This window comes from Colobus angolensis, unplaced genomic scaffold (assembly GCF_000951035.1).
Source record: "Colobus angolensis palliatus isolate OR3802 unplaced genomic scaffold, Cang.pa_1.0 Scaffold36, whole genome shotgun sequence".
NCBI classification, from domain to species: Eukaryota; Metazoa; Chordata; class Mammalia; order Primates; family Cercopithecidae; genus Colobus; species Colobus angolensis.
The window spans coordinates 8220482-8248371 of NW_012116932.1; the positions used below are offsets into that span (position 1 = coordinate 8220482).

Below are 27890 nucleotides of genomic sequence, written 5' to 3' on the forward strand. Positions count from 1 at the left end.
CCAGCTACTTGGGAGGCTGAGGTGGAAGAATCACTAGAGCCCAGGACACTGAGGCTGCAGTGAGCCAAGATCACGCCATTGCACTCCAGCCTGGGCGACAGAGCAAGACTCTGTCTCAAAAAAGAAAAAAAAAAAAATGAAAAAGAATATGTAGTACTTACTTCTAAAAGATAAATTTATTTCGAAGATACCATTTGAGTGGTAGATATAGCTGTTCAGATTTGCTGAGATCCACGGAATTGCGATGTTAGAAATAACAAGAAAGAGCTCCATGTGATACAAATACTTCATCTGTAGGGCAGGCTATGCAACACCCTCTACTCTGTTTGTAGTAAATTTCATGAAATAACCTTACACTTTCAAAATCTGGACACCAGATATTGTGCAAGAGTATCCTGGCAGTAATGAAAATGTAAGCGTAAAGCTTCCTGTTTTAGGAGAGGGAAGAAATGGGTAAGTGGAGGCTGTAGGGTCATGACACAAGTAGAGTCACAAACCCATTGTTTTTTATTTGTAAGCCATCCAGTTGTAAAATACAGTGGAGTGTGTTGTCTAACTTATTTATCGGGATGTTAAAAATTGTGACCCAAACAAAATGCAAGATTTGTTGAGATTATTTTTTTTTCCCCAAAATTCAGCATCTGTTTGTAGCCTAAAGTCCGTGTGGGATACCTCTTCTTTCTGCTCCTTACCTTCTCCTTGCAACAGTTCTGTTTTGCTGTCACAATGAGGTAAATCATAGATTTAGAAAGAATCTTCTCTGTCTCATGGCTGAAGCATTAGGTTGAATGACTAACTCAGCATCTGTCTGACAACTTGTCTGTGGTGACGGTGGGATTCAAATCCTTACCTCCAGTTCCCACGTGGCATATCTCTCACTCCGCTTCTCTGTTGTGTTAGAATAATGGTAGCCTTTGGTAACAATAAAATGTTTTATTAGGAGTGGGGAGAATTGTGGAGTTAGAACATCTAGGGAATATATTTAAATTTGTATTTTTTCTTACATCATTGTTCCCTAGGAAATCAAGGCTTTTTCTTTGCTTAGAGACACTAGTAAATAAAAATGTTTACATTTTCATAAGTATTTATGATTGATTATTGCAAATTTTACATTTCACACTAAGTAACAAAGGTATTCTTATTCAGTAAGTATGCTAATCAGGGTGCTATTAAATAAAAAAAGAAGCATAATCTGTTGGTTTGATGGTTGCACTTCTCAGCTTCTGAAACTACCCTGAACTAGGTCTTTAGCCTAAATCTACAGGTCACTCTGTATAACGTTAGTAGCTTCTCTCCTGTTCAATGCTGGCTCCAGGTCATGCCTTCTAATTAATTGCCAGATTCATTCACATTTCATAGGAAAACCAGGCACCAACTCTCCTGAGCACACCAGGAATGAGAGGTGCAAGGGGAGTTTGGTGTTTGTAGAGTTTGCAGTTTGTGGAGTACTTTCTCATAATCCTGGGGCTTGATGAAAGGGAAGTGAGAAGAGAGAACAGGAGCTCATCTACCGTGGAGACTGGGACCCTGTGAACAGCAAAGGAGAGTGCACCTGCTGAACTCTCTTCCTTCTCTCAGTCATGCTACTGAGGACAAGGCTCTAAGCAAGGAAAGGTCCTGAAAGAAGGAGGCACTTCTGGGCTGCGTCCAGCGAAGGAAAAAGATGTAGGAAAAGGAATTTGAAGCTGTGGTAGCGGGGACTGCCTGTGGCCACCTGCTGAGCCAGGTAGGTCGTTCCTTGCTATTCAAGTCAGGTATTGACTCCCATGTGCACCTCTCTGCTGGTGGGTCCTGCTGGAGTCTGCTCAGGTAATGGTGCTGTCTTGAGAAGAAGTGATGAAAACTCAGGAATCAACTGAGACAGATGCTGTTCATTGTCTTTGTAGGACAGAGAACTCAGAAGATAGTGTGAATCAGCCGCTGGAAGAAATTCTGTGTTTAAGCACCAGAGAGGTTAACCCTGTCATGTTCATTCATTCATCAGGTTTACTGAGAGACTACTGTGTAAATGTCACTAGCCTAGAAGCTGTGGATGTGCAGGGATAGGAATAGGATTTGCATAGTTCAGGAAGGATACAGGTCAGAAATCTTGGATTTCTATCGGCACCACTAGAAAAATTATTTGTGCAAAAATCTAGTCTCTCCAAATTGATTATAAATCAAATTTGCATATTTAAAGTTATCTCTGCTCTAATTTTCCCCCTTTACAGAACTGCTTTAAAGGGATCTTCAGATGAATCCTCGATAAGATGATAAGTTCTTTTAATAATAAGAATAATTCATATGCTCCCTTTCCCTAGTTTGTTCATCTGTTTTTAAAGTTGGCTATTCAAGGTTTTAAAAAGTAGTTTTTATTGTATTCAAATCATGTGACATTAGGTTTGAGAGCTAATTATATTCTTCAGCATTTTATGATGATGTTCACTGATTTGTTTTTCATTGTATCCTATTAAGTGGTTTTATTTTATTATTAGTATTATGTAAGAAGCTATTTTTCTGGCTACCCTCACCTTGTTGATAAATAACTTTTCCTATAGAGTAAAGAAAATTTCTTTTCCTTCTCCCCTCTGGAGCAAGTAACCAGAATCACCCGAGGTTTTTTGTTTTGTTTTGTTCTTTTTTTTTTATTATTTTGAGACTGAGTCTCGCTCTACTGCCCAGGCTAGAGTGGAGCGGTGCGATCTTGGCTCACTGCAACCTCCAGTTTCAAGGGTTTCTTGTGCCTCAGCCACCCAAGTAGCCGGGACTACAGGTGCCCGCCACCACGCCCAGCTAATTTTTGTATTTTTAGTAGAGATGGGGTTTCATCATGTTGGCCAGGCTGTTCTCGAACTCCTGATCTCAAGTGATCCGCCCGCCTTGACCTCCCAAAATGCTGGGAATACGGGTGTGAGCCACCGCTCCCGGCCGGTGTTTTCTTTTTTTCTTTTACTTTCTCCAGTGTATCCCTTCCTGTAACAGAGGAAACTTCAAGAGGTTAAATGCCAAGGAGCAGACTCTGGGTGTTGGGAAAAGCTTTTCTGACACCCTTCTGGGGCAGTGGAGGTGTCCCATGCTGTTATGCACACAATACCTACCCCAGCTTTAACTTTCCCACAGTGTGTAGAAACAGTGACTCTGTGATGCCATTTACTAGCTGTTATTACATTATAAGGCTACTGTGCAGAAATAGGCATTTAAAGATAATTGGTTCACTTTTAGCAAAAAAAAAAAAAAATCTAAAAATACGAGCTAGGAAAAGGCAAGAAGTTGGATTGAGTAACCAACCCTAAAATACGTTTTATTGCTTTATTGAAATTAAGTTCTCAGAATTGCTCAGATCAATACTGTCCTATTTTTGTTCTGTTCACTACTATACCCCAACACCTAACGTAAGTGCTTAGCTTATAATGAGTCCTTAGTAAACATTTATTGAATGAATTTGGAAAAGCTTTTAGTTTAATCTTAGAGACCATCCCATTCTCCAGAATGAGGTGAAATGTCTATTAACCTCTAGTCAAAACATTTGGGTAGAGGTGGTTTGGATTGTTCATTCCACCTGACCCTCAGCTAGGTAAGACGGTGCTCTCTTGTGTGAGATGGGAGATGCTGTTTGATTTACATGGCAAGAGGAAGGAGTTCCCCTCTGAGGGGGGAGGAAGCCATTTGGCCAGCCCTCTCCTGTCTTTCCTGCTCTCTTGGGATTTAGGGCTATATTACAGATGAATTTAATTTTCCTTCATCACCATAACTATAATGAATAAGATCAACATCTGTTATAACTGGTGGGAATACTTTCTTCTTTTCAGAAGTAAACTGCTATCACTTTATCACTCATAAACTGGAAGTGAAAGAAATTGGCTGTTTGAAGACCAGTGTCTTTAGTAAGCGCATGTTCCTCTTACAGTCAAAAGACAGAATGTGGGATGGAGTGGGCCAGGAGAAAGAAGCCAGCGTCCAGCAGGAAACACCCCTGGGGAGCTTGCTGATTGCTGCGCACATGCTGTGCTCCAGACACTGCTTGGGCTGAAGAGGAAGGGAAAAAAAGACACAGGTAGTAGGGGAGGAAGGAAAGGGACAGATTCAAGTGCTGTTTGGAGAACTAAAGAGAACAGTTTTTTGGAAACTAATTGACAAGATGCTGAAAGGATGGCACAGTTGGTGATTGGGCATGTGACCCTCTTGGCCTTTACAAAGATGGTTTTGTATTTACCATGTGCCACACAAGGCAAACATTTATATACTTAGATTATAGCTTTTGTTGTATCATGTTTGTACATGTTATTTATCTGAGCTCAAATGATTGTCTGTAAATATTTGCTTTTACCCTAGTTAGTCTTAATTACAGATAATGAGTTGAGGACCATGTAAGGGTGACTAATCACTTCTCTAGAAACTCAGTTGGTTTTGTTAACTGAAACCTTCATCACGGCAGAATTAAAACATTGAAGAAAATGCTTGTGGTTTTTACTCTGTTTAGGTCTTGAAAAACTGAAAGCAGGCATGCAGATTTTTGGCTCAATAAAAACTCAGCCTTACATCCCAAAGTCTCACCTTCCTGAATCCAAATGCATGTTTGTACTCAAGCACACATGAATGTTCTTGCTCTTCTGAGGACTTTGTCTAGCTGTCTGGGATTCACTCTGCCCTTCCCTGTAGAGCAATCCATGCTTTGAGGAAGGTTCTCAAACTTGATCTGGTCCCATGAGGCTCGGCACCGCCCTGGTTGGGGGCCAGGGATAAGCAGGTGTTTCTTGTGTCACCGTTCCACCCTCAGGCCCTTGCGTGTATGTACTGCACCCCGTTGTGCGCCAGGGGAGCCTGACCATCAACCAGAAGTCAGCTAATCTGTGAAGGAGTTTACAGTTAATACCTTTATCACCTCTCTAAAGAGCATTTATATTTAAGTAAATCCTTTTGAGAAGCAAAGAGTGAGGTACCACAGTGAAGTTTCCAAAATAACCCTTCCTGGAGATGTTTTCGGTCAGCAACTCTATGGTACGGTTGATGCTGAGAAGGAAAAGCTGGACATCATTCCCAAGGCACGTTTTCTTAATGTTTGTCAGTGGAGGGGGACATCTTGACCAAAATTCATTGAACTAAAATACATGCCTGAAATGTAAATTTTGTTTTTGGTGAATTAATAATTCCAGTGACACGTGAAGAGCAAAACTTTAAATGTATAGAGACCACAAGTCAAAAATATCACTCCCTAATGGTGACCCCTAACTATGAGACTCAGACAAGGGACTCATCAGCTCCTCAGTGCATTTCTCTGAAAAATGGGAATAACAACACCTAATTCAAATGGGTAAGGCTTAAATAAGATGCTTTAGCGCCCATGAATGTCAGTAGTAATGGTGATTTGGGAAAACCTTCATGCTAAACACGCTGTGAAGAATGTTTTGGGTTTACCTCGGAAATGTTTAATTTGACTTCATCAAATAAAATAGAGAAATGGGGAAAAGATAGTATTCAGTGAAGCCCATGGAGAAGTTCTAGTAAAACTTGAGCTAAAACTACATTTCTTTCTCTGCGTTGCACAGAATGAATTGAAGAGAGGGATGGTGGAAGGGAGAGATGGTATTATCGTAGGGAATTGTACACAAACCTTGATAAGGATAATCACAGTTTTTTTGTGTTAGGGTTTTTGTTTTTGTTTGATTTCTGAATGAGGTCTTTGACCCCCTCCTCCCAAAAAGCTATCATCTTTCTTGGAATAATTATATGGATTTTTAGTCTTTCTTCAGTTCACATAGTCGTGCTATTTACCACTATTCCAGTAAAATAGCCCCTTTGGTGGCTCACGCCTGTAATCCCAGCACTTTGGGAGGCCAAGGCCGGTGGATCACGAGGTCAGGAGTTCAAGACCATCCTGGCCAACATGGTGAAACCCCATCTCTACTAAAAGTACAAAAATTAGCCGGGCATGGTGGTGGGCATCTGTAGTCTCAGCTACTCAGGAGGCTGGGGCAGGAGAATAGCTTGAACCCGGGATGCAGAAGTTGTAGTGAACTGAGATTGTGTCACTGCACTCCAGCCTGGGTGACAGAGTGAGACTCTGTCTCAAAAAAAAAAGCGCCTTCATTAAACGTTGATTATAAATTTTTAAAAGCAGAATTTTAGATAATGATGTCCTTTTTTTTTTTTTTCTCGAGAGACAGAGTTTCGCTCTTGTTGCCCAAGCTGTAGTGCAGTGGCATGATCTTGGCTCAGCGCAGCCTCCACCTCCCAGGTTCAAGCGATTCTCCTGCCTCAGCCTCCTGAGTAGCTGGGATTACAGGCACATGCCACCACGTTTGACTAAGTGATGTCCTTTTTAAAGAGCTAAAATATTGAATCGCAACTGGGCACAGTGGCTTATTCCTGTAATCCCAGCACTTAGGGAGACTGAGGCAGGTGGATTGGTTGAGCCCCGGAGTTTGAGACCAGCCTAGGCAACATGGAGATACCCTGTCTCTAATACAAATACAAAAATTTAGCCAGGTGTGGTGGTGTGCTCCTGTCGTCCCAGCTACTTGGGAGGCTGAGGTGGAAGAATCACTAGAGCCCAGGACACCGAGGCTGCAGTGAGCCAAGATCACGCCATTGCACTCCAGCCTGGGTGACTAGAGTGAGACCTTGTCTCAAAACAAAAACAAAAACAAAAACAAAACATAGGAATCTCTGAGAAATCTGGTAATCTATTTCAGTAGAACAGTGTGTAATGGTTTCGATCTATAAGCAAGCATGCTAATTTCCTTTTAACGGGAAATGGTTTTAACCTTCCTGTTACAATTCTGTCCAAAAGATTTATAGAATCCTGAAGGTGGAATGAAACATAATGGTCATTTCATGCAAGTTCTCCTCTGACCCAGTAGAAGAATTCCTTCACCATCTTGTCCAAGAGTAACCATCCAACCAGTCTTCTCATAGACATCTAAACATCATCTAATGATCCATTGACTCGTTGACTTTTCTCCTTCCACTTGTTTTTTTTTTTTTTTTTGCTAGAGAGAGATGGTCTCACTCGGTACTCGGTTGCCCAGCCTTGAGTGCAGTGGCACAGTCACAGCTTTCAGCAGCCTTGACCTCCCAGGCTCAAGTGATCCTCACACCTCAGCCTCCCAAGTAGCTAGGACTACAGGCATGTGCTACCACGCCTGGCTAATAATTAAAAAATGAATAGTATTATGGAATTATCCACCATCTCTTTTTGTAGGGATGAGGTCTTGCCGTGTTGCCCAGGATGGTGCCAAACTTCTGGGCTCAAGCCATCCTCCCATCTTGGCTTCCCAAAATGCTGGGATTACAAGTGTGAGCCACCACGGCCAGCTCCACTCCTTTCAACATGACACAGTTAAGAATCTTTGATGGGTTCCTCAAAAGAGAAATCTAGAATTGTGTTAGGTCTTTTTGTGAGCTAGTAGGCTCTGAGAGGGCTGTGGAGAGATAAATGAATTAGTCTTAGACTATTGCTTTTTGCTGTGGTCTAAAAGTTTGTGTCCCTCTCCTACAAATTCTTATGTTGAAATCCTTACCCCAACGTGGTGGTATTAAGGGCCTTGGAGAGTTGATTAGATCATAAGTTGGAACCCTCATGAAGGGGATTAGTACCTCTATAAAATAGACCCCAGAGAGATATCTAGTCCTTCCTCCATCCAGAGACACAGCTAGACAGTGCCTTCTATGAGGAACAGGCCCTAAGCAGACAGCAAATCTGCTAGTACCTTGATCTTGGACTTCCCAGCCTCCAGAACTGTGAGAAATACATTTCTGTTTATAACCTCAGGCTATGGAGTTTTGTTATAGTAGCCCAAATGGACCAAGACACATCATGTTAAGTGATTTTTTTTTTCCTGTTTCATTCAAGCAATGAACTTTTATAAGGTTCTGTCTCTGAATGCCCAGGAAGCATGAGTTGTGAGAGTTCTTCTGGGGCTTATGGTTTTGTGAACATGAGTTTATACAGCAAGGGAAATTACTGGGTTCATAACTGCAGTTCTCCTGGCTCAAACCCCTTTGTAGGGCTGGGCACGGTGGCTTACGCCTGTAATCCCAGCACTTTGGGAGGCTGAGGTGGGCGGATCATGAGGTCAGGAGATCGAGACCATCCTGGCCAACATGGTGAAACCCCGTCTCTACTGAAAATACAAAAATGAGTCTGGTGTGGTGGCACCTACCTGTAGTCCCAGCTGCTCAGGAGGCTGAGGCAGGAGAATCGCTTAAACCCGGGAGACGGAGGTTGCAGGGAGCCAAGATCACACCACTGCACTCCAGCCTGGGCAACAGAGCAAGACTGTCTTTGGGGGGAAAAAAAAACAAAAAAACAACCCTTTGCAGCAGGTCACCACAGTGTTTGATTTAATCCTTTTATGATTTGACTCATAACACTACTAAAATTCACAAGGATTTACATTTATCATTTGTTTTTTCTCTCCAAAAAAAAAAAACCCAAACTGATTTTTGTTCATTTTGTTCGTTTTCAACAGTTTATTTGTGTTGAACACATTTAGTTTCTAATACATTTGTTTTATTTTGGATTCCATAGAGGCAATTGTTCTTAGTCATGTTGCAACAAAGAAAGTGACTAAACAATTTTGTTTTCATTGACTCTTAATCAGTCTCTGTGATCCTCCTGTGTGGTGTCTGAGTTTGAGAGAAAGAGAGAGAGAACTTTAAAAGACAGTTGGACTGGGTGTGGTGGCTCATGCCCATAATCCCAGCACTTTGGGACGCCAAGGTGGGTTGCTTGCTTGAGCCCAGGAATTCAAAACCAGCCTGGGCAATATGGCGAAACCCCATCTCTACAAAAATTACAAAAAATAGCTGGGCATGGTGGCTTGGGCCTATAGTCCCAGCTGCTCAGGAAGCTGAGTTGGGAGGGTCACTTGAGCCTGGGAGGTCAAGGCTGCAGTGAGCTGAGATCATGCCACTGTACCCCAGCATGGGTGACAGAGCAAGACCCTGTCTCAAAAAAAAAAAAAAAGAGACAGTTGGGTAGAGGATTGGACTTGGCTCTCACTGGTGATTTATTTGCTTCCTTGAGCAGCCCTAGGTCCTAGTTCAATTTAGCACAGGATGTCCCTTGTACAGAATGACCAGAAGTTTTTAGGGGAACTTTCAAACTAATGAGGAATAGGAAACACACACTAATGAGCGCATGTAATAGACTGAAATCTGACTGCAGCACTAAAGGGGAGGAGGGCTGGGAGCGCTGGTGGTTTCTGTCCCGGCTCGGGGTTGGTTAGCATACCTGCCTCTCTTTACAGGTAATGCATGTAAGGAAATCCCTTTTATCATCTGATGGAGCTCAGAAATGCTATGGAAACAGCTGGGACCTAGTTGGGTAGAATCCCCTATTGAGACCCAAAGGACACTCTCACAAGGCCCTCTCTGTTGCCTCTCATGCCCCAAAGTTACCTGGGAATCATCCAGTTCTTAGTTGGCCTAATTCTCCAATGGAAGCTGGAATCCTACAAGCTGGGTTCCCACAATTCATATTAATTTGTTTTCTAGTCAGACCCACAGCATAGCCAAGGCTTGGGTTAGAGTTCTCAAGGTAGCTGATAGACTTGTGGCGAGTTGACCATATGCCTGAAAACTATGGCATTATCCTCCTCACACCAAAGCAGGTGTTTTAGGTTTTTTTTGTTTTGTTTTTTTAAGACAGTTTCTCTCTTGTGCCCCAGGCTAGAGTGCAGTGGCTCAATCTTGGCTCAATGCAACCTCCGTCTCCCAGGTTCGAGTGATTCTCCTGCCTCAGCCTCCTGAGTAGCTGGGACGACAGGTGCACACCACCATGCCCGGCTAATTTTTGTGTTTTTAATAGAGATAGGGTCACCATGTTGGTCAGGCTGGTCTCGAACTCCTGACCTCAAGTGATCCATCTGCCTCAGCCTCCCAACTTTTTTTGTTGTTGTTGTTTAATAATACAGATGAAATGGTTCTTCAGTTTCATGAGGTTCCTCAATAATTGAATATGATTTTATTTCCCTGGCTGATTGCCTACTTACTTTAAGAAACAAATTCCACTATGACTAAATAATTTCTGCCAGGCCCTTGAAATTCATAACAGTGGACATCTAGCTTATCTGAAATTCACTCAGTTGGAACCTTCTGTTACCTCTGGGCATCTACAGCACAAAGATAACATATTATAAATATAACATGTTATAAAATGTACGTTGAGGCATTTATATGTTGAAAGTCCTTGGAACCCATCAACTGTAAATTAGTTAGATGAGCTGGGATTACATATATTTTATTCTGTAGTTCTTTACAGTTTGAGAGTCCACGCATGTGTGCTATAATCACCAATTGACCGGAGTCTAGAATCGGTAAAGGTAGCCAGTTCCCCAGCAAAGCAGGATGGCTCCAGGACTGCATTACTCGTTTCATGGTAGGTGGCCCTTTCCCACACACTTAGTTTGCTTGAATTTGGGAGTGGAAGGACTTGGTGTTGCAGGAGTGTTTAAAGATAGAGATGGGGAGGAGGCAGCAGCAGGGAGTCAAGGAAGGCAGGAGTAGCCCTCTCCATGGGTGGGAAAGTGACTGGCAGCCAGGTGAGGAGCGGATGGGACAGGAGGAGGTGCAGGCCAAAGACGGAGGGACCAGCTGGGAGATGGCTGTAATAGTTCTGTGGCTCTGTGGCAGTGAGGGTGAGAAATGCCTTTTATCTGTAATTAGAGAAACTTGGTTTCATTTTAACATATTGGAACTGTGAAATCATTATTTTAAGGGACAAAGAATTATTTTCCTATTACCAATCACTTTCCTAAGTTACTGTGTGTTTGGCTTTTTTAAAGCAGGGCGCAGTTTCAGGGAGAAAGATCCATATTCCCATTTGAGACTGAGCCAAATACTTTCCTTTCTTGTCTAAAGGAAGGAGGGAAACAAACACCTCCTTCCCTCTCCTGATGACTACCTGGCAAAGAAAAAAATAGACAATTTGTTTTCCTGGGTGGGGTCTGGAGGGTCTTCATCATGAACACCACAGCCAGCAGCAGAAGTGCTCTTCTCAGCCCCTGTGCATGAGACCTTGTGCTAGACAGTGGAATAGTAAACGAGGAACCTGTCCTTGATGAAATCACTGAGGGGCTTGAGGAGACACAGCACTAGCAGATAAGTAATAATGGCAAAGAGTGAGCTGCCAGAAAAGCTGAAAAGTACAGAGGAAACAGTTCTTTCTGGAGACATTCTGGAAAGCTCAGCAGGGATTATGTGTGAGCTGCATTTTGAAGGACATGCCGAAGTCCCTCCCGGGGAAGGAGAGGACAGGCCTTCTGGGTACCCCGATGAGAAGGCATGCTGTCCAGATGATGCCACAGGAGTCAGCAGATCTCAGATATCCTAATTGCTCATGACCCCAAAAGATAATCCCTCAGGGGATTATCTTGACCAACTGAACTCCAGGTTAGCTGGTTCTACCGCAGTGATCTCCATTTCTCCTTTTAGTTCTCAGTTCCTTTTCTTCCTTTCCATCCTGATCTGAGATTAGAAGTACGACAGTCTAGCTTTTTAGAGATTATTCCTCCAAGTGTCTGGCTTAACGAAGCAGGACATTCCCAGTTAGTGAACTGATGTCTTTACTTGAATTATTACAGGGAAATGCCATTGTTTTAGATGCATTGAGTTAGTATTTGGGGTAATCAGCATAGGGCAGAGTTTTCCTACTTTTGCACTATGAAGTGTTTGCCACATACATTAATAGTTCTGTGACAGTGAGGATGAGAAACAACTTTTACTTGTGTTAGATTTCAAGAATACCTAGTGTAATTATGGAGAAAATGAGGCTTGGTTTTTTTCTTCTTTCTTTCTTTTTTTTATTTAGCAGGTTCCAGTATACTTTTAAAAAAAATAAATCTTGTATATTAAGGCAACCCTAATAGATGTTTTCATTGTTCGTTTTTTAAAGCCTATAGGATAAGATGTGAATATATTCTCAATTAAAAAAAATAAATAAGGGGTAGGCATGGTGGCTTATGCCTTTAATCTTAGCACTTTGGGAGGCCAAAGTGAGAGGATCACTAGAGCCCAGGAGTTCAAGACCAGCAGACAACATATCAAGACTCCATCTCTATTAAAAATTTAATAATTTTAAAAAATATAAATAAAAAATTAGTAGCTAAAATAAAAGTATCCTTTTACCAACTAAATCGGCTTGGTGCAACCTTTTTCTGTGCGTTTACACACGTACACATTGAATAACAAGTAGTTTGGTTTTGTGTTTTTAAAAGTAGGATCAACTTAATCTGTAATTACCTCTTTTCTTGTAACAGCATGCCTTGGAGTGTTTTCTATGACAGTACATGCTTGTCAACTTCATTTTTAAGAGCTGCATGATATTCTATATTAGGCTGTATTATGATGTATGTATTCATTTCTCAGTGAATATTTAGATTGTATGCAATCTTTGTTACAAATAATGTTACAGTAGCTGTCTTTGTTCACATCTCTTTGTGCTCATTCATTAGTTGCTTCCAATAGAATGTCTACCAGTAAATTGTTGGTTAGCAGTTGGAGTCAATGTTTTTATTTGGAAATAACAAAAATATTTTTCTTTAGAAATATTTCATTTTCTTGAAAATTCTGATGCCTTTTCTATACACTGTTAGACTTGGTGACATCTTCCATAGAGAATTTCCATGTAGCCACTGTATGGGATGGTGCTGGCTGTTTTATTCTGAATGATTGCCAAAGGCCATGTCGGGAATTAGCCTTCACAGCATAGAGGTAGAAATTAGTTCTTGATTCTTTTTCCATCCTGAGGCACAATTAGTGATTCTGTATAGTCATTAAAGCAGCCCTAGTAAAGCATGAATACACTCACATTTTGAAAAATAGACAAGACTGAAGTAGTGTATGGGAGCTAGAGCAGAGGGGTTGCCCCCATGACATTCCATAAAAAGGAGCTGAGAAAACGAGCCCCTCATTTAATTCATTATTTCTCCATTTATTTCTTCCATCTCTCTACCTCTCTGTGTGTGTCTCTCCTTTTCTCTCTCTGCTTGAATTGTAACATTTCTCTTTGAGGCCAGGCACGGTGGCTCAAGCCTGTAATCCCAGCACTTTGGGAGGCCGAGGTGGGTGGATCACGAGGTCAGGAGATCGAGACCATCCTGGCTAACATGGTGAAACTCTGTCCCTATTAAAAATACAAAAAAAAAAAAAAAAAAGCCGGGCGTGGTGGCGGGCACTTGTAGTCCCAGCTACTCAGGAGGCTGAGGCAGGAGAATGGCGTAAACCCGGGAGGCAGAGGTTACAGTGAGCTGAGATTGCGCCACTGCACTCCAGCCTGGGTGATAGAGCAAGACTCCGTCTCAAAAACAACAACAACAACAACAACAACATTTCTCTCTGGGGCTATTGCCTAGATTAAAGCCCTGGATAAACACGTGACTGTGTATAGCTGCTGTTTAGTATCTCTGACCCCACGAGGTGGTACACCACATCCCTTTTCTGGCAACCCCCCAAAATGGTATTTATAGGATTTCAGTGTCAAGCTCCTCTATTAAAACAACCTCTCTAAAATTTAAATGCTTTATTTCCAGGATCCAGCATTTTCTCAAAGGGGGAAAAAAAATTACATAATTTATACTGTTCTTTTTCTGTCTAATTTTAATGCTTAAGTGAAAACAAGAAACAATCTAAGTCATTCAAAGCTTTCAGACCAGCAGGATGTCTTGGGGAAAGCCTCTGAATGAAAAGGCCCAAATGTCCATTAGTAGGGGATGGATTAAATATACTTCAGGATACCTACGTAGTTATGAAATAGAATGAGGAAGCTTTCTACCTCCACCTTGAGAAAGATCTTAAGAATAGGACTGTTAGGTGAAAAAAGCAAGATGCAGAGAATGTGTAGAATATGCAGATATTTCTGTAAGAAAAGGGTGAAAATATGAATATATATTCACATTTGCTATTATTTGCATAAAGACTCTGAAAGATACGCAAATAACGTGTAAAAAGTATTTCTGGTGAAAGAAGGGGGTGGTGAGACTTGTCACAGTATAACTTTTTATAGTGTTTTAACTTTTGAATTAGGACTGTATTACCTATTCAGAAATAAAAATATTTTTAAGTGACATTTTGCATTGTTAGATAAGGGGGCAGCTAAACTTGATCTTGTTGAAGCCCACTATATATGACCTCACCTGTCCTGTTTGAGCCTAAGTACACTTTGGGGTAGGGTCAGTTGCAGGCCAATATATTTTGAGGAAGAAGGGGATAATTCTATAAATAGAATCTGTATGATAACTTACATTCTAACTACTTTGGTAGGAAATTGAAAAGATGAGTCTAGTATTTAAAATTATTGATTTTTTTTTTTTCAAAGCTGCTTGGGATTTCTTCCCCACGCCCCCAACCCCCCAAAGTAATTGAAAACCTTTAATATGTTCATGAGGCCAGCGTGGTGGCTCACGCCTATAATCCCAGCACTTTCAGAGGCTAAGGCAGGCAGATCACTTGAGGTCAGGAGTTTGAGACCAGCCTGGCCAACATGGTGAAACCCCATCTCTACTAAAAATACAAAATTAGCTGAGCGTAGTGGTGCATGTCTGTAATCCCAGCTACTTGGGAGACTGAGGCAGGAGAATCGCTTAAGCCTGGAGACAGAGGTTGCAGTGAGCCGAGATCGCGTCACTGCACTCCAGCCTGGATGACAGAGTGAAACTCCGTTTAAAAAAAGAAACAATAACCCACAAAAATCAGGTGTGGTGGCGGGCACCTGTAATCCCAGCTATTCAGGAGGCTGAGGCAGGAGAATCGCTTGAACCCGGGAGGCAGAGGTTGCAGTGAGCCAAGATCATGCCACTGCACTCCAGCCTGGACAACAGAGCAAGACTCTGTCTGGAAAAAAAAAAAACACAAAAATTGGATGTGGTGGTGGGCACCTGTAATCCCAGCTATTTGGGAGGCTGAGGCAGGAGAGTTGCTTGAACCCGGGAGGCAGAGGTTGCAGTGAGCCAAGACCACACCACCTGTAACCCACCTTGGCGACAAAGTGAGATTCTGTCTCGAAAAATACAACAACCAAACAACTGTGCTCTTGATTCACTAGGAATTTTTTGTTGATGCCATGGTGAACACAGTGAGAAAGCAACTCAAATGACAGGTTTAAGCTGGTTTTTATTATTTGCTATAGTTTGTGTCCTGGAGAAAGTGTTATAGTCTGTGGTTTTGTCTTTACAGGAGCAGAAAAATTCAGATTCGAAACATCCCTCCTCACCTGCAGTGGGAGGTAAGCCAGTGTCAATTTTTAATGGGTTGATGAGACATTTCTCCCCTCTTTAGTTCCATTTTACATTTAGGAATTAGAGGGCCTCAGAGTTTCCCACAAAGCTTCTGCGTCCTGCCTCTTTCTTTTCAGTACCCTCAAGTATGTGATCTGTAATGAGTTTGGGGTCGTATTTGTTTCTTTCATAGAATGTGTACTTTGATCCTTCAGGCTCTGTCTTTTCAAGTACCATGCTACCAAGCACCAGCAAATAAACCAAGAAACAAAATATATACCTGGTTCGTGATTTGTATCTCATGGTTCGTTGGTTTGTTTGTCTGAAACAGTGTCTCACTTTGTCACCCAGGCTGGAGTGCAGTGGCCCAATCATGGCTCACTGCGGCCGGGTCCAGGGATCTTCCCACCCCAATCTCCCGAGTAGCTGGGACTATGGATGCACGCCACCACGCCCGGCTAATTTTTGTATTTTTTGTGGAGATGAGGTTTTGCTATGTTGTCCAGGCTGGCCTCGAACTCTTAGGCTCAAGCAATCCACCTGCCTTGTATCTCATGATTTTTAAAAAGATTTTTATCTTTCCAGATTATAATTTGAAAAAAAAAAAAAAAGTTGATGAAAAGGCAACAAAAGTAGAAAGGTCTTTGTTGGTTTTAGCAGAATTTTTTGTTTGTTTTGAATTAGTTGCTGTAACAGTTAAGATATGTTTTCAGAGTTGTAATGCTTATAAGATTTCTACCTTAAAATAAAATAAGAATATGAGGAGTGGCCTTATTGCATTATTTAAAAACAAACGGCCCCATATTTTATTCCCCAACCCAAAGAAAATCACAGTGCCTTAAAGGAAACAATGTTTTATCTAATGTTTTTATTACTTAAAAAAATATATATATATATTATTGGCTGGGCATGGTGGCTCATGCTTGTAAATCCCAGCATTTCGGGGGGCCAAGGCAGGAGGATCACTGAGGTCAGGAGTTTGAGACTAGCATGGCCAACATGGTGAAACCACGTTTCTACTAAAAATACAAAAATTAGCCGGGCGTGGTGACGGGCACCTGTAGTCCCAGCTACTCAGGAGGCTGAGGCAGGAAAATTGCTGCACTGGAACCCAGGAGGTGGAGGTTACTTTGAGCCGAGATGGCACCACTGCTTTCCAGTGTGGGTGACAGAGGGAGACGACTCCATCTCAGACAAAACAAAACAAAACAAAAAACCTGATTATTATGGAAAATTTCAAATGTACACATCCTATTACCTTGTAAAATGAAGAGATCCTTGTAAAAGAATTGTTAAATATTTCAAGAAAGTGGAGTGAGCCTTGTACTTTATTCTGCTTCTCATTATAAGAGTAGTGTGTTCCAACTATCATGATGAATGTGATTGTTAACAGTTACTAAGACTCTGAAATTCTGCTCTGTAACCTTAGTGAACAGATTATTTGGGAGCCAATAAGCGAATGAAGGTCCCATATGTTCGTTCAGTTCTGTTTTTATGGAAGACCTGAAATATCAATTTAATTAGATTATTCCTATAACTATCTTTTTATTTTTCTTTAATTCATTTGCTGGGGGATATCACTGTAGTGTTTTTTGTACGTATGATCTTGCCTTCCCATTCTGACATGGAAGCTTTCTCTTTTAGGTGTTGGATGGACTTTTGGCTCAATATGGGACAGTGGAGAATGTGGAACAAGGTAATAACTGAGGAAGTTAGCCTGGTTTTGGAGAGAGATATTACCTGTTATTTCTTATAGATTAGGTCAACTCCAGGGAGAAATATTAAGTTCATATTTCTTTGAAATAAGCTTCCTAGAGTATATGTATTTACATTTATGTGTTAGAGATACCTGTCTCCATCTATGTCTATATAGTTTGCCTTTTCGAGGAATATTATTTACAAGCTGTTTCTCATATACTGTGCAGTGTGCTCAAGTGCTGTCGGGCTAGGATAAGCTTAATTCACTTAGGAGTAATTGGATTTACACGGTTACTACTTTCCTTTTCCTGGATAAGAAAAACAGATCCCTAATGTCTTGGACTGAGTGTTACCCAACAAGTAGGACTCCTATACCAATAATCCCTTGAAGTGCTTGTGAAATGCAGACTCCTAGGGCTTACTGTAGACCTACTAAGTAAGAGTCTTGCAGGGAAGAGCTCTAGAATCTATATTTAAAAAAGCACCCGAGGCCAGGCGTGGTGGCCTACGCCTATAATCCCAGCACTTTGGGACGCCCAGGTGGGCAGATCACATGAGGCCAAGAGTTCAAGACCAGCCTGGCCAACATGGCAAAACCCCGTCTCTATTAAAAATACAAAATTAGCCAGGTATGGTGGTGCACGCCTGCAATCCCAGCTACTTGGAAGGCTGAGGCACGAGAATCGCTTGAGCCCAGGAGGTGGAGGTTGCAGTGAGCCGAGATTACACCACTGCACTCCAGCCTGGGCGGCAGAGTGAGACTCCGTCTCAAAAAAAAAAAAAAACCCCCGAAGTGATTTTTGTGTATTCTCAAGTTTGAGAATACCTGTCTCAGGAGCGGTGCTGAAAATGCTCAGAAGATACTTTTCTTCCTGCCAGCTTCTTTTTTATCTTCTAAAGCATGAAATACTGTGAATTTTAAAAGGAAAACAATGGTACCTAAAGTTGTCACCTTATGTAACTCTTTAAGAGTCCCAGAGAAGTAGATTCCAAACTCCCGACGTGACAGGCAATAATACGTGATCAAGATTATTTTTGACTTGACCTAGAAAAGAGAATGTGTAAATTCAGTCATTAACTGACTGCGAACCCTTGAAAAAGTCACTTAACCTCACTGACTCAGTATGCACAAGTGTAAAATTGAGAGAAAAGTTTCTACCCTTCCTCTATCACCGAATAGTTGTGGCACCCAAAGAGAACCTGTGTAAGGCGTTTGTAGACAGCAGAGTCATACGTAAGCTTAAGGGATTGTTCAAGTTCACTTAGGAAAAATGGCAAATAACTCATTTTCTTGTATGCAATCTATTCTGCCAGTTTAATAGTTTAAAAGCAGTAATTATTCAGATATTATTCAGTTTCATGCTGCTGCCTGCCCATGCCCAAAGGTGAAGGGAAAGAGCTCAGAAAGAAGACATGATTACAAGGATTCTATTTCTTAGTTCTTATTTCCTTCAACATGGAAAGAAGACTCTCTTTTTTTTGAGACGGAGTCTCACTCTGTCACCCAGGCTGGAGCACAGGAGCACGATCTCCACTCCCTGCAACCTCCGCCTCCCGGGTTCAAGCGATTCTCGTGCCTCAGCCTCCCTAGTAGCTGGGATTATAGGTGAGTGCCACTATGACTGGCTAATTTTTATATTTTTAGTAGAGGCGGGGTTTCACCATGTTGGCCAGGCTGGTGTCAAGCTCCTGGCTTCAACTGAGCCACCCACCTTGGCCTCCCAGAGTGCTGGGATCACAGGCATGAGCCACCATGCTTGGCAGAAAAGAAGACATTGTAGTGATTGGATGTTGTAGGCAATATGGCCTTGCAGACATGAACCTGTAAAAGTTACTAATTAAGATTATATTACAAACTCAGGACAATGCTACACAAGAAAAATATATTCCAGGTCCCTGGGGCAGTTTACAGCTCCCAGGGCAGCTGTGCCCTAGAGACCCCCCAGTTTCCAGCTGCCTAACAACAACAGGATAGAACTGTTGGGCTATTGTTTTGTCCTGTTACATGAGTGATTCCTGATTCAGCAGGAAAATATTTTCAGTAGAGTTTTAGGCAACTTTATAGAACTTTCATGTCCAGTGAAATAAATTATTTGAATGGAGCTTAGCTCATCGCAGAATGAAAGAACTGCCTGATTTCCTGAAGACTAACATCTGAGAAGAACAGAGAATATGACTAGGAAGTGAGCACAGAATCGGAGAATTCTAATGGATAGCTTTATTCAGGAGGTGCAAACCCAGCCCTTTCCGGGAGTCTACAGTCTCATCTGTAGCACTGGAAAGCAGCAAATGTGAAACCTTTGTAGCATTCTCTGTGTCAGCACTGAGAGAGGACAATTATGGGCTGCACCTCCCCTGTTTTGCACTGTGAGGACTTCTCTGGGTTAAGTGTGAATTAAAGTGTGCTACGGACACTCCAGGCAGAGGCCAGGGCTGGGCTCGGGTTTATTTATGTCATTCTCAGTGGCAGCTCTTTATGAGCATTACATACAGCTCCCTGCAACCCATAAAGGCTGCAGCTACTTTAAAGTTATTTAACAAACAGTATTTTTAACAGTAGTCCTTAAGCTTTTTGGGGTCTCAGGTCCCTTTGCAAATCTTACAAAATAACCAGAAAAATTCACATTTCCACAAGTTTGAATCATTTTGGAGGGGTTTATCGAATTCTTGAAGCTCAAGCATGGGTCCAGGGTAAAGAATCGTACATTATAGAATTTTATTATTACTTTGGACAGCAGCTTTATCATAATTTTCTTGAATTCTTATTAATTTAATGTTGTTGTTAACTCCAAACTCCCAACAGCTTAAATGTTTTAAAGGGAAGAGTTGATCTAGTCACCTGTGTTTGTTTTGGGAAACGTATATTTTTGGTGTTTATGTTTACTGGCTTGGATTGAGAAAGTTTTCTCTGGCATTTGAGTTTATTTTTAATTTCTAACTATAGAAGAAGAAGCAAGAAATTATGGTCTATGATACGACAGTTTACAAAAGTAATCCCTTATTGGCCAATCATAGAGTTTATACTTTTTTAGCCAAGGAAATTAGAATTGTTGGTTTTATTTATTAGATTTAATTCACACAGTCAAAAAGTTCAGTCAAAGGGAAACAAAAATAGTGATGGTTCAACCTTGTCAATGAATGAATAATTTAAATTAACATTTCTTATTGTTTTATATGTATATCCAATTATTTAAGAATTAATGCAAATTATAATTAAAACTCATACTTTGATAGTGATGCAATAAATTGATACAAACTTCTAGGAGACCAGTCTGAAAATACGCATTAAAAAGCATCGTGGCGGCTGGGCGCAGTGGCTCACGCCTGTAATCCCAGCACTTTGGGAGGCCGAGGCAGGCGGATCACGAGGTCAGGAGATCAAGACCATCCTGGCTAACATGGCGAAACCCCGTCTCTACTAAAAATACAAAAATTAGTCGGGCATTGTGGCAGGCGCCTGTAGTCCCAGTTACTTGGGAGGCTGAGACAGGAGACTGGCGTAAACCTGGGAGGCAGAACTTGGAGCTTGCAGTGAGCCTAGTTCGCGCCACTGCACTCCAGCCTGGGCGACAGAGCAGGACTCTGTCTCAAAAAAAAAAAAAGCATTGTGTTCTTTTACTGCATTACTTTTCTTCTGTGATTTCAGCCTAAAGAAGTAATTCAGAAGAACACACAATCCAGTAATGTTTGCAACAAAGGTGATTTTTAACAACACTATTTTGAATAGCAAGTAGTGGGAACAGCCTACTTGCCAACAATTGGGGAGTGGTTAGGCAAGTCATGGTACATTTGACTCACTGCAATTTTATGTAGACATTAAAAGATACAAAGAAAATGTACTGATACAAAATACTCATATAAAAGTGTTTATAAAATATGTGGAGAATATGGTTCTGAGTTGTTTATACGATTGATCACGAATGTGTTCTGTACAATTGATTACAAATTACTATGAACTCAGATGAATAAACATAGACATTCAGATAACTATGGACCCAGTGTGATGAGGGTTTTTATGCGTTTTTCTCTAAAGTTTGTCTGTTTACATTAAGCCAGAGGGTGACAGTGCTTTTTCCTGTGACAGTGTAGTTTTTGCTTTTTCCCTAGTCAACACAGACACAGAAACCGCCGTTGTCAACGTCACGTATGCAACAAGGGAAGAAGCAAAAATGTAAGCAGATTTGGGCTTATTTCTGTTTAAATTTATTTGTTTTCATCTTTGAATTCCATTGAGTTCTGTGTTTTTAAATGTTTTCTAAAAAGTTGCAGATCTCTGAGCTAGATATCTGCTACCTTTGATGTATCCATGGAGCTCCACGGCGTCTGAGCCACTTTTGACATGTTGGTAGGGCTCCAGGGTGTTCCTGCCATCTTTGATATGTCAGTGGAGCTCCAGGACATTCGCACCAGGATATTTGTGGACTGCGTAGAGACTTGAAAAATGTTGAGCCTTGGCATCAAAACCAAGATGGGAGCTGTGTCTTGACATGATCAGGAATAGAGGGCATCATATCTGTGACACTGTGTCCCCTAGACTCTGCTTTGCCAAACACTTGGGACCACTTTTACCTAGAGCTTCCTCCATGCACCATGAGGAACCAACACAAGCCTATACCAAAACATCAATCTTGTGTGTGTAACATTAAGAGGGAATCCACCTCGGTGACAGCAGCAGCTGAGAGAATTGTCTGAGAGTGGTTAATCAGTAGCACCTGGTTTGAGTTCTTTTCTCCAATCCCCATCCTCTTTCCAGTGCCCATTCATTACTTCAGGGATGGTTAATTTTGAGCTTAGCTATTAATGGACATGGGATCAAGTCTCTTAAAATACAATGAGGCCAGGCTTGGTGGCTCATGCCTGTAATCCCAGCATTTTGGGCAAGGCCGGAGGATTGCTTGAGCCCAAGAGTTTGAGACCGACCTGGACAACATAGGGAGACCTGGGCTCTGCAAAAACAATTTTAAAAATTAGCTGGGAATAGTGGCTTACACCTATAGTCCCAGCTACTTGGGAGGCTGAGGCAGGAGGCTCACTTGAGCCCAGGATGGTAAGGCTGCAGTAAGCTGTGATTGCACCACTACCGTCCAGCCTGGGCAACAGAGCGAGACCCTGCCTCTCAACAGCAGATGTGGTGGCATGTGCTTATAATCCCAGCTACTTGGGAGGGTGAGGATTACTTGAAACTAGGAGTTTGAGACCAGCCAGCCTGGGCAAAAATAGTGAGACCACTATCTCTAAAAGAACAACAAAAATAAGTTCCTTTTTTGTAGGAGGTCCTTAAAGTGCCTGTCAGGTTATTATAACTAGAATTATGGTCACATTTGGTCTTGCTTTATGGATGTGGCATAACCTTGGCTATACATCCCAGGATTATAGTGTTCTTTTTCAACATACAAAGATATTTAATCCATTTTCATACTGCTGGTTTTCAAAATGTTAATTTTGCATTGAAAAAGGTAATAATTCAGGCCAGGCGTAGTGGCTCATGTCTATGATCTCTGCCCTTTGGAAGGCTGAGATGAGTGGATCACCTGAGGTCAGGAGTTCAAGAGCAGCCTGACCAGCATGGAGAAACCCCGTCTCTACTAAAAATACAAAATTTGCCGGGTGTGGTGGCGCATGCCAGTAATCCCAGCTACTCGGGAGGCTGAGGCAGGAGAATTGCTTGAACTTGGGAGGTGGAGGTTGCAGTGAGCTGAGATTGCGCCATTGCACTCCAGCCTGGTCAACAAGGGCGAAACTGTGTCTCAAAAAAAAAAAAAAAGGGTAATAGTTCATTTAGTGTTAACTTTACTTTGTACACATTTGTAAGTGGAGATATACCAACAGCTGAAGTCCACAGCCCTTATCTAGCTGCTGCTTGGGTGGACCTCTGTACATGATATTACTTTATTACTTTTATTAAATTCAAAATGTGCTGCTTCGTAATAAATTTACAAGTCCTAAACATTAACCTAGTAAAATTCGGTTAATGCTACTAAAAATATGTGAAAAGGATATTCTACTTCATATGTCATTTTAAGAAGATAATAGTGGTATATCATTTATCCCCTATCAAATTGATAAATATCTTTAAATAACAGCACTCTGTGCATTTGAAGATTCAAGGACACAAATGCTCTCTCCTAAACTGCTGTGGGATCATAAATGTTGAAACCATTCCAGGGGACCACTGGGCAATGCTTAACAATTCTGCTAGGAATTTGTCCTCTGTGCAAAGTTGTAGTTACAAAAATGTCGATGGTGACACTGTATGTAACTGTAAAAGGTTGGACACAACAGATATCTAACTATAAAGGATCAGTTGCAAAAACTAGGGTAAATCAACAGAATGTTAAACAGTCATTAAAAATTATACTGATACTGCAGTTGAGTCATGTGTGAGAAAATTATACTGAAAGGTATTTAGTGACATTAAAAAGTGTTTAGAATATTAATTATTTTTTAAAGGTTAGAAAATAGTATGTACAATATTAACCCATTTTTATAAACAATAATATGTTTATATTTAAGAAAGACAGTAAAGATAGTGGATTAGGATTTTATTTGCACCTACATATTTCTGAATTTTCAGTAATATATGATGATTAAAATGAGAAGAAATGAGTCATAATTTTATAATGATATTTATAAGAGTTTTTGATAAGGGGGAAATGACCTTGGAGTGGTGGAGAAGCCAGGCTGCAATGTTGGATATGAAGCCTGACCAGGCTGATCCATTGTGATTACTTGTTTAACTGTTAACCGCAAGCCCTGAGGAAGCGGAGATGGTGTCTGTCTTGCTCACCACTGTATGTTCAGTGCCTGGCATGGCACCTATATAGGTGCCTATTAAATGGGGAGTGAATGAACCAGTCTTGCAGGAGGTCTTTCTTGATGTTGGTTTCTGATGAAGCTCCCCGTCCTGCTGCATTTCAGAGCCATGGAGAAGCTTAGCGGCCATCAGTTTGAGAACTACTCCTTCAAGATTTCCTACATCCCGGATGAAGAGGTGAGCTCCCCTTCGCCCCCTCAGCGAGCCCAGCGTGGGGACCACTCTTCCCGGGAGCAAGGCCACGCCCCTGGGGGCACTTCTCAGGCCAGACAGATTGATTTCCCGCTGCGGATCCTGGTCCCCACCCAGTTTGTTGGTGCCATCATCGGAAAGGAGGGCTTGACCATAAAGAACATCACTAAGCAGACCCAGTCCCGGTACGTGCCTCTGGGGCTTCCTTTGCTTCCTTCTGAGGGGTCCCCTGTGTGCTGGTGGGTCTCAGCCACTCTTAGGTCACAATTGCTTACATCAGCAGTGGGGGACTGTGCTGTCAGAAACAGTGGCTTCTTTCAACAGGACTACTAACAGACTAACATCAAGCTGGGGGCTGTGATGAGCTTTCATGCTGAGAGACTAAAGGTTCATAAAGAGGGTACTGATAACCTCACAGCCAGGACTGTTCCCGTAAGCGAGCTAATGCTTATGGATGCATCGATTTCTACAAAAGCAGAGGTGTGGAGCTCTGCGGGATCCTAGAACCCACTCATCATAGCTCTTCCTCTTCCCCTGAGTCAGAGCCCTGAGGGTGGCCATTCTTTGTGACCACATAGGTAGTCTCACAAAGAAGTGGGTGAGTCAATGCCACATCAAGCAAGAAATAAAGCACACTGGCCTTCTGTTTAGTTTCCTCTCTGTTCAAGGAGACTAAACTGGTTATAAGAGTTGGAGTGAATAAAATGTCTTGTGGAGTTGTTGATTTTTATATCCTCCTAAGACTGTAGCATGATGTAATAAAGCAAGCTTAGGACTTGAAAACAAAGACTCACGTTCAAGTTGTAGCACTTTAAATGGTTTTATGATCTTGGAAAAGATGTTAACCTCTCTGAGCATCATTTGCCTCTTCTATAAAAAGAGGGTTCTGGCCAGGTACCCTCTGTATTACAGAAGCTCACCCCTGTAATCCCAGCACTTTGGGAGGCTGAGGCAGGGGGATCATCTGAGGTCAGCAGTTCAAGACCAGCTTGGCTAACATGGTGAAACTCCATCTCTACTAAAAATAGAAAAATTAGCCAAGTGCGGTGGCTCATGCCTGTAATCCCATCTACTTGGGAGGCGGAGACAGGAGAATTGCTTGAACCCAGGAGGCGGAGGTTGCAGTGAGCCAAGATGGCTGCTCACTGCTCTCCAACCTGGGCAACAGAGTGAAACTCCATCTCTAAATAAATAAATAAATAGAGGGTTCCTGTCTGTTTTGCCAGGATTATTATGACAATTAGCGTAATCAGGCAGATTGAGTGAAATAATTAATATGAAAGTATTTAAATTGCAAAGCACCCAATTACTGACACATAGTAATTATTTATATGGGCTAGTACACTTTATTTGGGTCATTCAGTGAGTGTCTTGTAACCTGAAAGAGAAATGCTATTTTCTTCAAAATGTCTTATATATCCCCACATAATAGACACTGATATGGATGAGTCTGGAATGCTGCATCTTAGGAGAGAAGTGAAGAAATACAGAGGGAAGTTACTGTTTGGTATTCCTTTTATTTTTAAATCAGCCCTGGCTTTCCAAACTCCAAGTTCACTGTGAAAGTGACTTTTATTTATGCCTTTTTGTTCCAAAAATCGTTTAAGGTGGCTTGAGAAAAAAAATGTAACAAGTTTAAATAGAAGTGGGGTTAGCTCTCAAAGTGTGCCCATTTTTTAGAAGTCAACCAGAGACTTGGCTCTAGGCTTTCTCACAGCCAGAGTAAAAAGGATATAATCAAGTATGTCGTTTTGAAAGTTAACAAAAACAGGTAGGACCACAACTACCCAAAGAAGTCTGATAAAGTCATCAAGCTTTTGAGCCATTAGTCTTAATGGCAGGCTGCCAATGGAAAGGAAACCAAAAACTTAGAGAGGCAGAGAGAGGGCATGCCTCTGTTTTCTATCCACACTCAAATATATAAAGCTTGCTTGAATTTGGTGTTTGGATTTGGATTAACATATGGCTTTTAAAAGCTGCAATCAGTTCAGAGACCGGCACCGTGCCAATGTGCAGTATTATCCTTCTCACTTTACTCTTCACTTCTGCAGTCATTTGAAAGACTACACAAAATACTTCATTTACCAAACTGGCTTCATTACCGAGTTGGCTTAGTGCCTTTGTCCTACAGCACTCCTGTAAGAACCGTTCCCGTCTAAATGGAGCTGCAAATAATTAAAATTTGGCACAAGACCCCTTGCACTGCTTGCCTCCTTCTTGGAGAATGGCATTGATTGCAAACGTGCTGATGACGCCTCCTTGTCTGTGTCCTTGCTGTACATTGGCTGGTGTGACGCTTTCTTGGGACTAGGGTCCTATCCAGATGACCTTGTAATCATGGCTCCTGATTCTTTTCCTACAGGGTAGACATCCATAGAAAAGAGAACTCTGGAGCTGCAGAGAAGCCTGTCACCATCCATGCCACCCCAGAGGGGACTTCTGAAGCATGCCGCATGATTCTTGAAATCATGCAGAAAGAGGCAGATGAGACCAAACTGTAAGTTTGCATTCAATGCCCAGATCACTCAACAGAGAAAAAGAGTAGATTCTCCCTCATTTAACCAAAGAGGTTTTTTTTAAAAACTCCAAATCTGTTACTCAGTAACGGAGGCAAGGAGGGATTATGTTTAAGAAATTTGTTCCCAAGTAGAATGCAGTGGGAAGTAGATCTTTTGCATTTACAGTATGGCTGTCTCTCCACTTGCGTGTCTCTCTTGGTGATTTTAATGCTTTTATCACCCATTGATAGTAATTATTGGGAGGAACACGTAGACTCATGCTGTCCAATAGAACTTTCTGCAATGATAGAATGTTCTATATCTGCCCTGTGCAATAGGTCAGCCACTCGCCACATGTTGCTATTGAGTATTTGAAATGTGACTAGTACAGTGGAGGAACTGAGTGTTTTATTTTTACTCACTCAGAGTTCACTAGCCGTGTATATAGCTAATGTCCATCATATTGGACACTGCAAGTGTAGAATGTATGTTGTCACCAAAGCTATAATTTATTGTCCCGGAAAAGGTTTCTCCCACCATGCTTCTAAACTGTTTACACTGTTAACATTGGATTACATTTCCTTAAGTAGTAGAAACTAGTTTCCACATGGCTGCTTTATTCTTCTTCCACTCCTTCCTCCCAACTTCCCCCATTTTTTTTTTTTTTTTTTTGAGACAGCGTCTCACTCTGTTGCCCCAGGCTGGAATGCAGTAGTGTAATCTCGTCTCACTGCAACCTTCGCCTCCTGGGTTCAAGTGATTCTCCTGCCTCAGCCTCCCGAGTAGCTGGGATTACAGGTGTGCGTCACTGTGCCCAGCTAATTTTTGTATTTTTAGTAGAGACAAGGTTTCACCATGTTGGCCAGGCTAGTTTTGAGCTCCTGACCTCAAATGATCTGCCCACTTCGTCCTCCCAAAGTGCTGGGATTACAGGCGTGAGCCACCGTGCCCAGCCCTTTCCCCTTATTTTATGAAGTAATTACAGGATTCCACAGTGTAATGAGGGTTGTCCCAATTTGAATGGCAAATACAGTTCTTACCAAACAAATTAACTTTGTATTATAAATGAATGAGTGGTGATGGAATAGATAATACAATAAAAATAGACTTTCAGGCTGGGTGCAGTGGCTCATACCTGTAATCTCAGTGCTTTGAGAGGCCAAGGCAGGAAGATCGCTGGAGGCTAGGAGTTTGAGACCAGGCTGGGCAACATAGTGAGACCTCCATCTCTACAAAAAATTTAAAAAATTAGTTGGGTATGGTGGCGTATACCTGTAGTCTCAGCTACTCAGGAGGCTGAGGCAGCCTTGCTTGAGCCCAAGAATTTGAGCAATGAGCTATGATTGCATCACCATACTCCAGCTTGGGTGACAGAGCACAACCCTGTCCCTAAAAAAAGAAAAAGGAGATTTTCAGTTTGGCAAAATCTGTTTGTGGGTAGCAGTGGCAGTTTTATAGAGAAGTAGTGAGAGATGAATCAAATAATGTCAAACA

The 27890-nt window shown here is 41.7% G+C and overlaps 1 protein-coding gene across 10 annotated transcripts in view; it reads left to right on the top strand.

The window, feature by feature from the left end:
• IGF2BP2 (insulin-like growth factor 2 mRNA binding protein 2) overlaps positions 1 to 27890 on the top strand; it is a 184277-nt gene that overhangs the window by 115117 nt on the left and 41270 nt on the right. For 6 of the 10 annotated variants that reach the window (XM_011953375.1, XM_011953376.1, XM_011953377.1 and 3 more), the window contains 5 exons: positions 15154 to 15202; positions 16839 to 16890; positions 21000 to 21063; positions 23811 to 24083; positions 26261 to 26395. In XM_011953375.1, the coding sequence (XP_011808765.1) occupies positions 15154 to 15202; positions 16839 to 16890; positions 21000 to 21063; positions 23811 to 24083; positions 26261 to 26395 (573 nt within the window). Of the gene's footprint in view, positions 1 to 15153; positions 15203 to 16838; positions 16891 to 20981; positions 21064 to 23810; positions 24084 to 26260; positions 26396 to 27890 lie in introns of all 10 variants that reach the window. The other 4 variants (XM_011953374.1, XM_011953379.1, XM_011953383.1 and 1 more) reach the window with 3 other exon arrangements.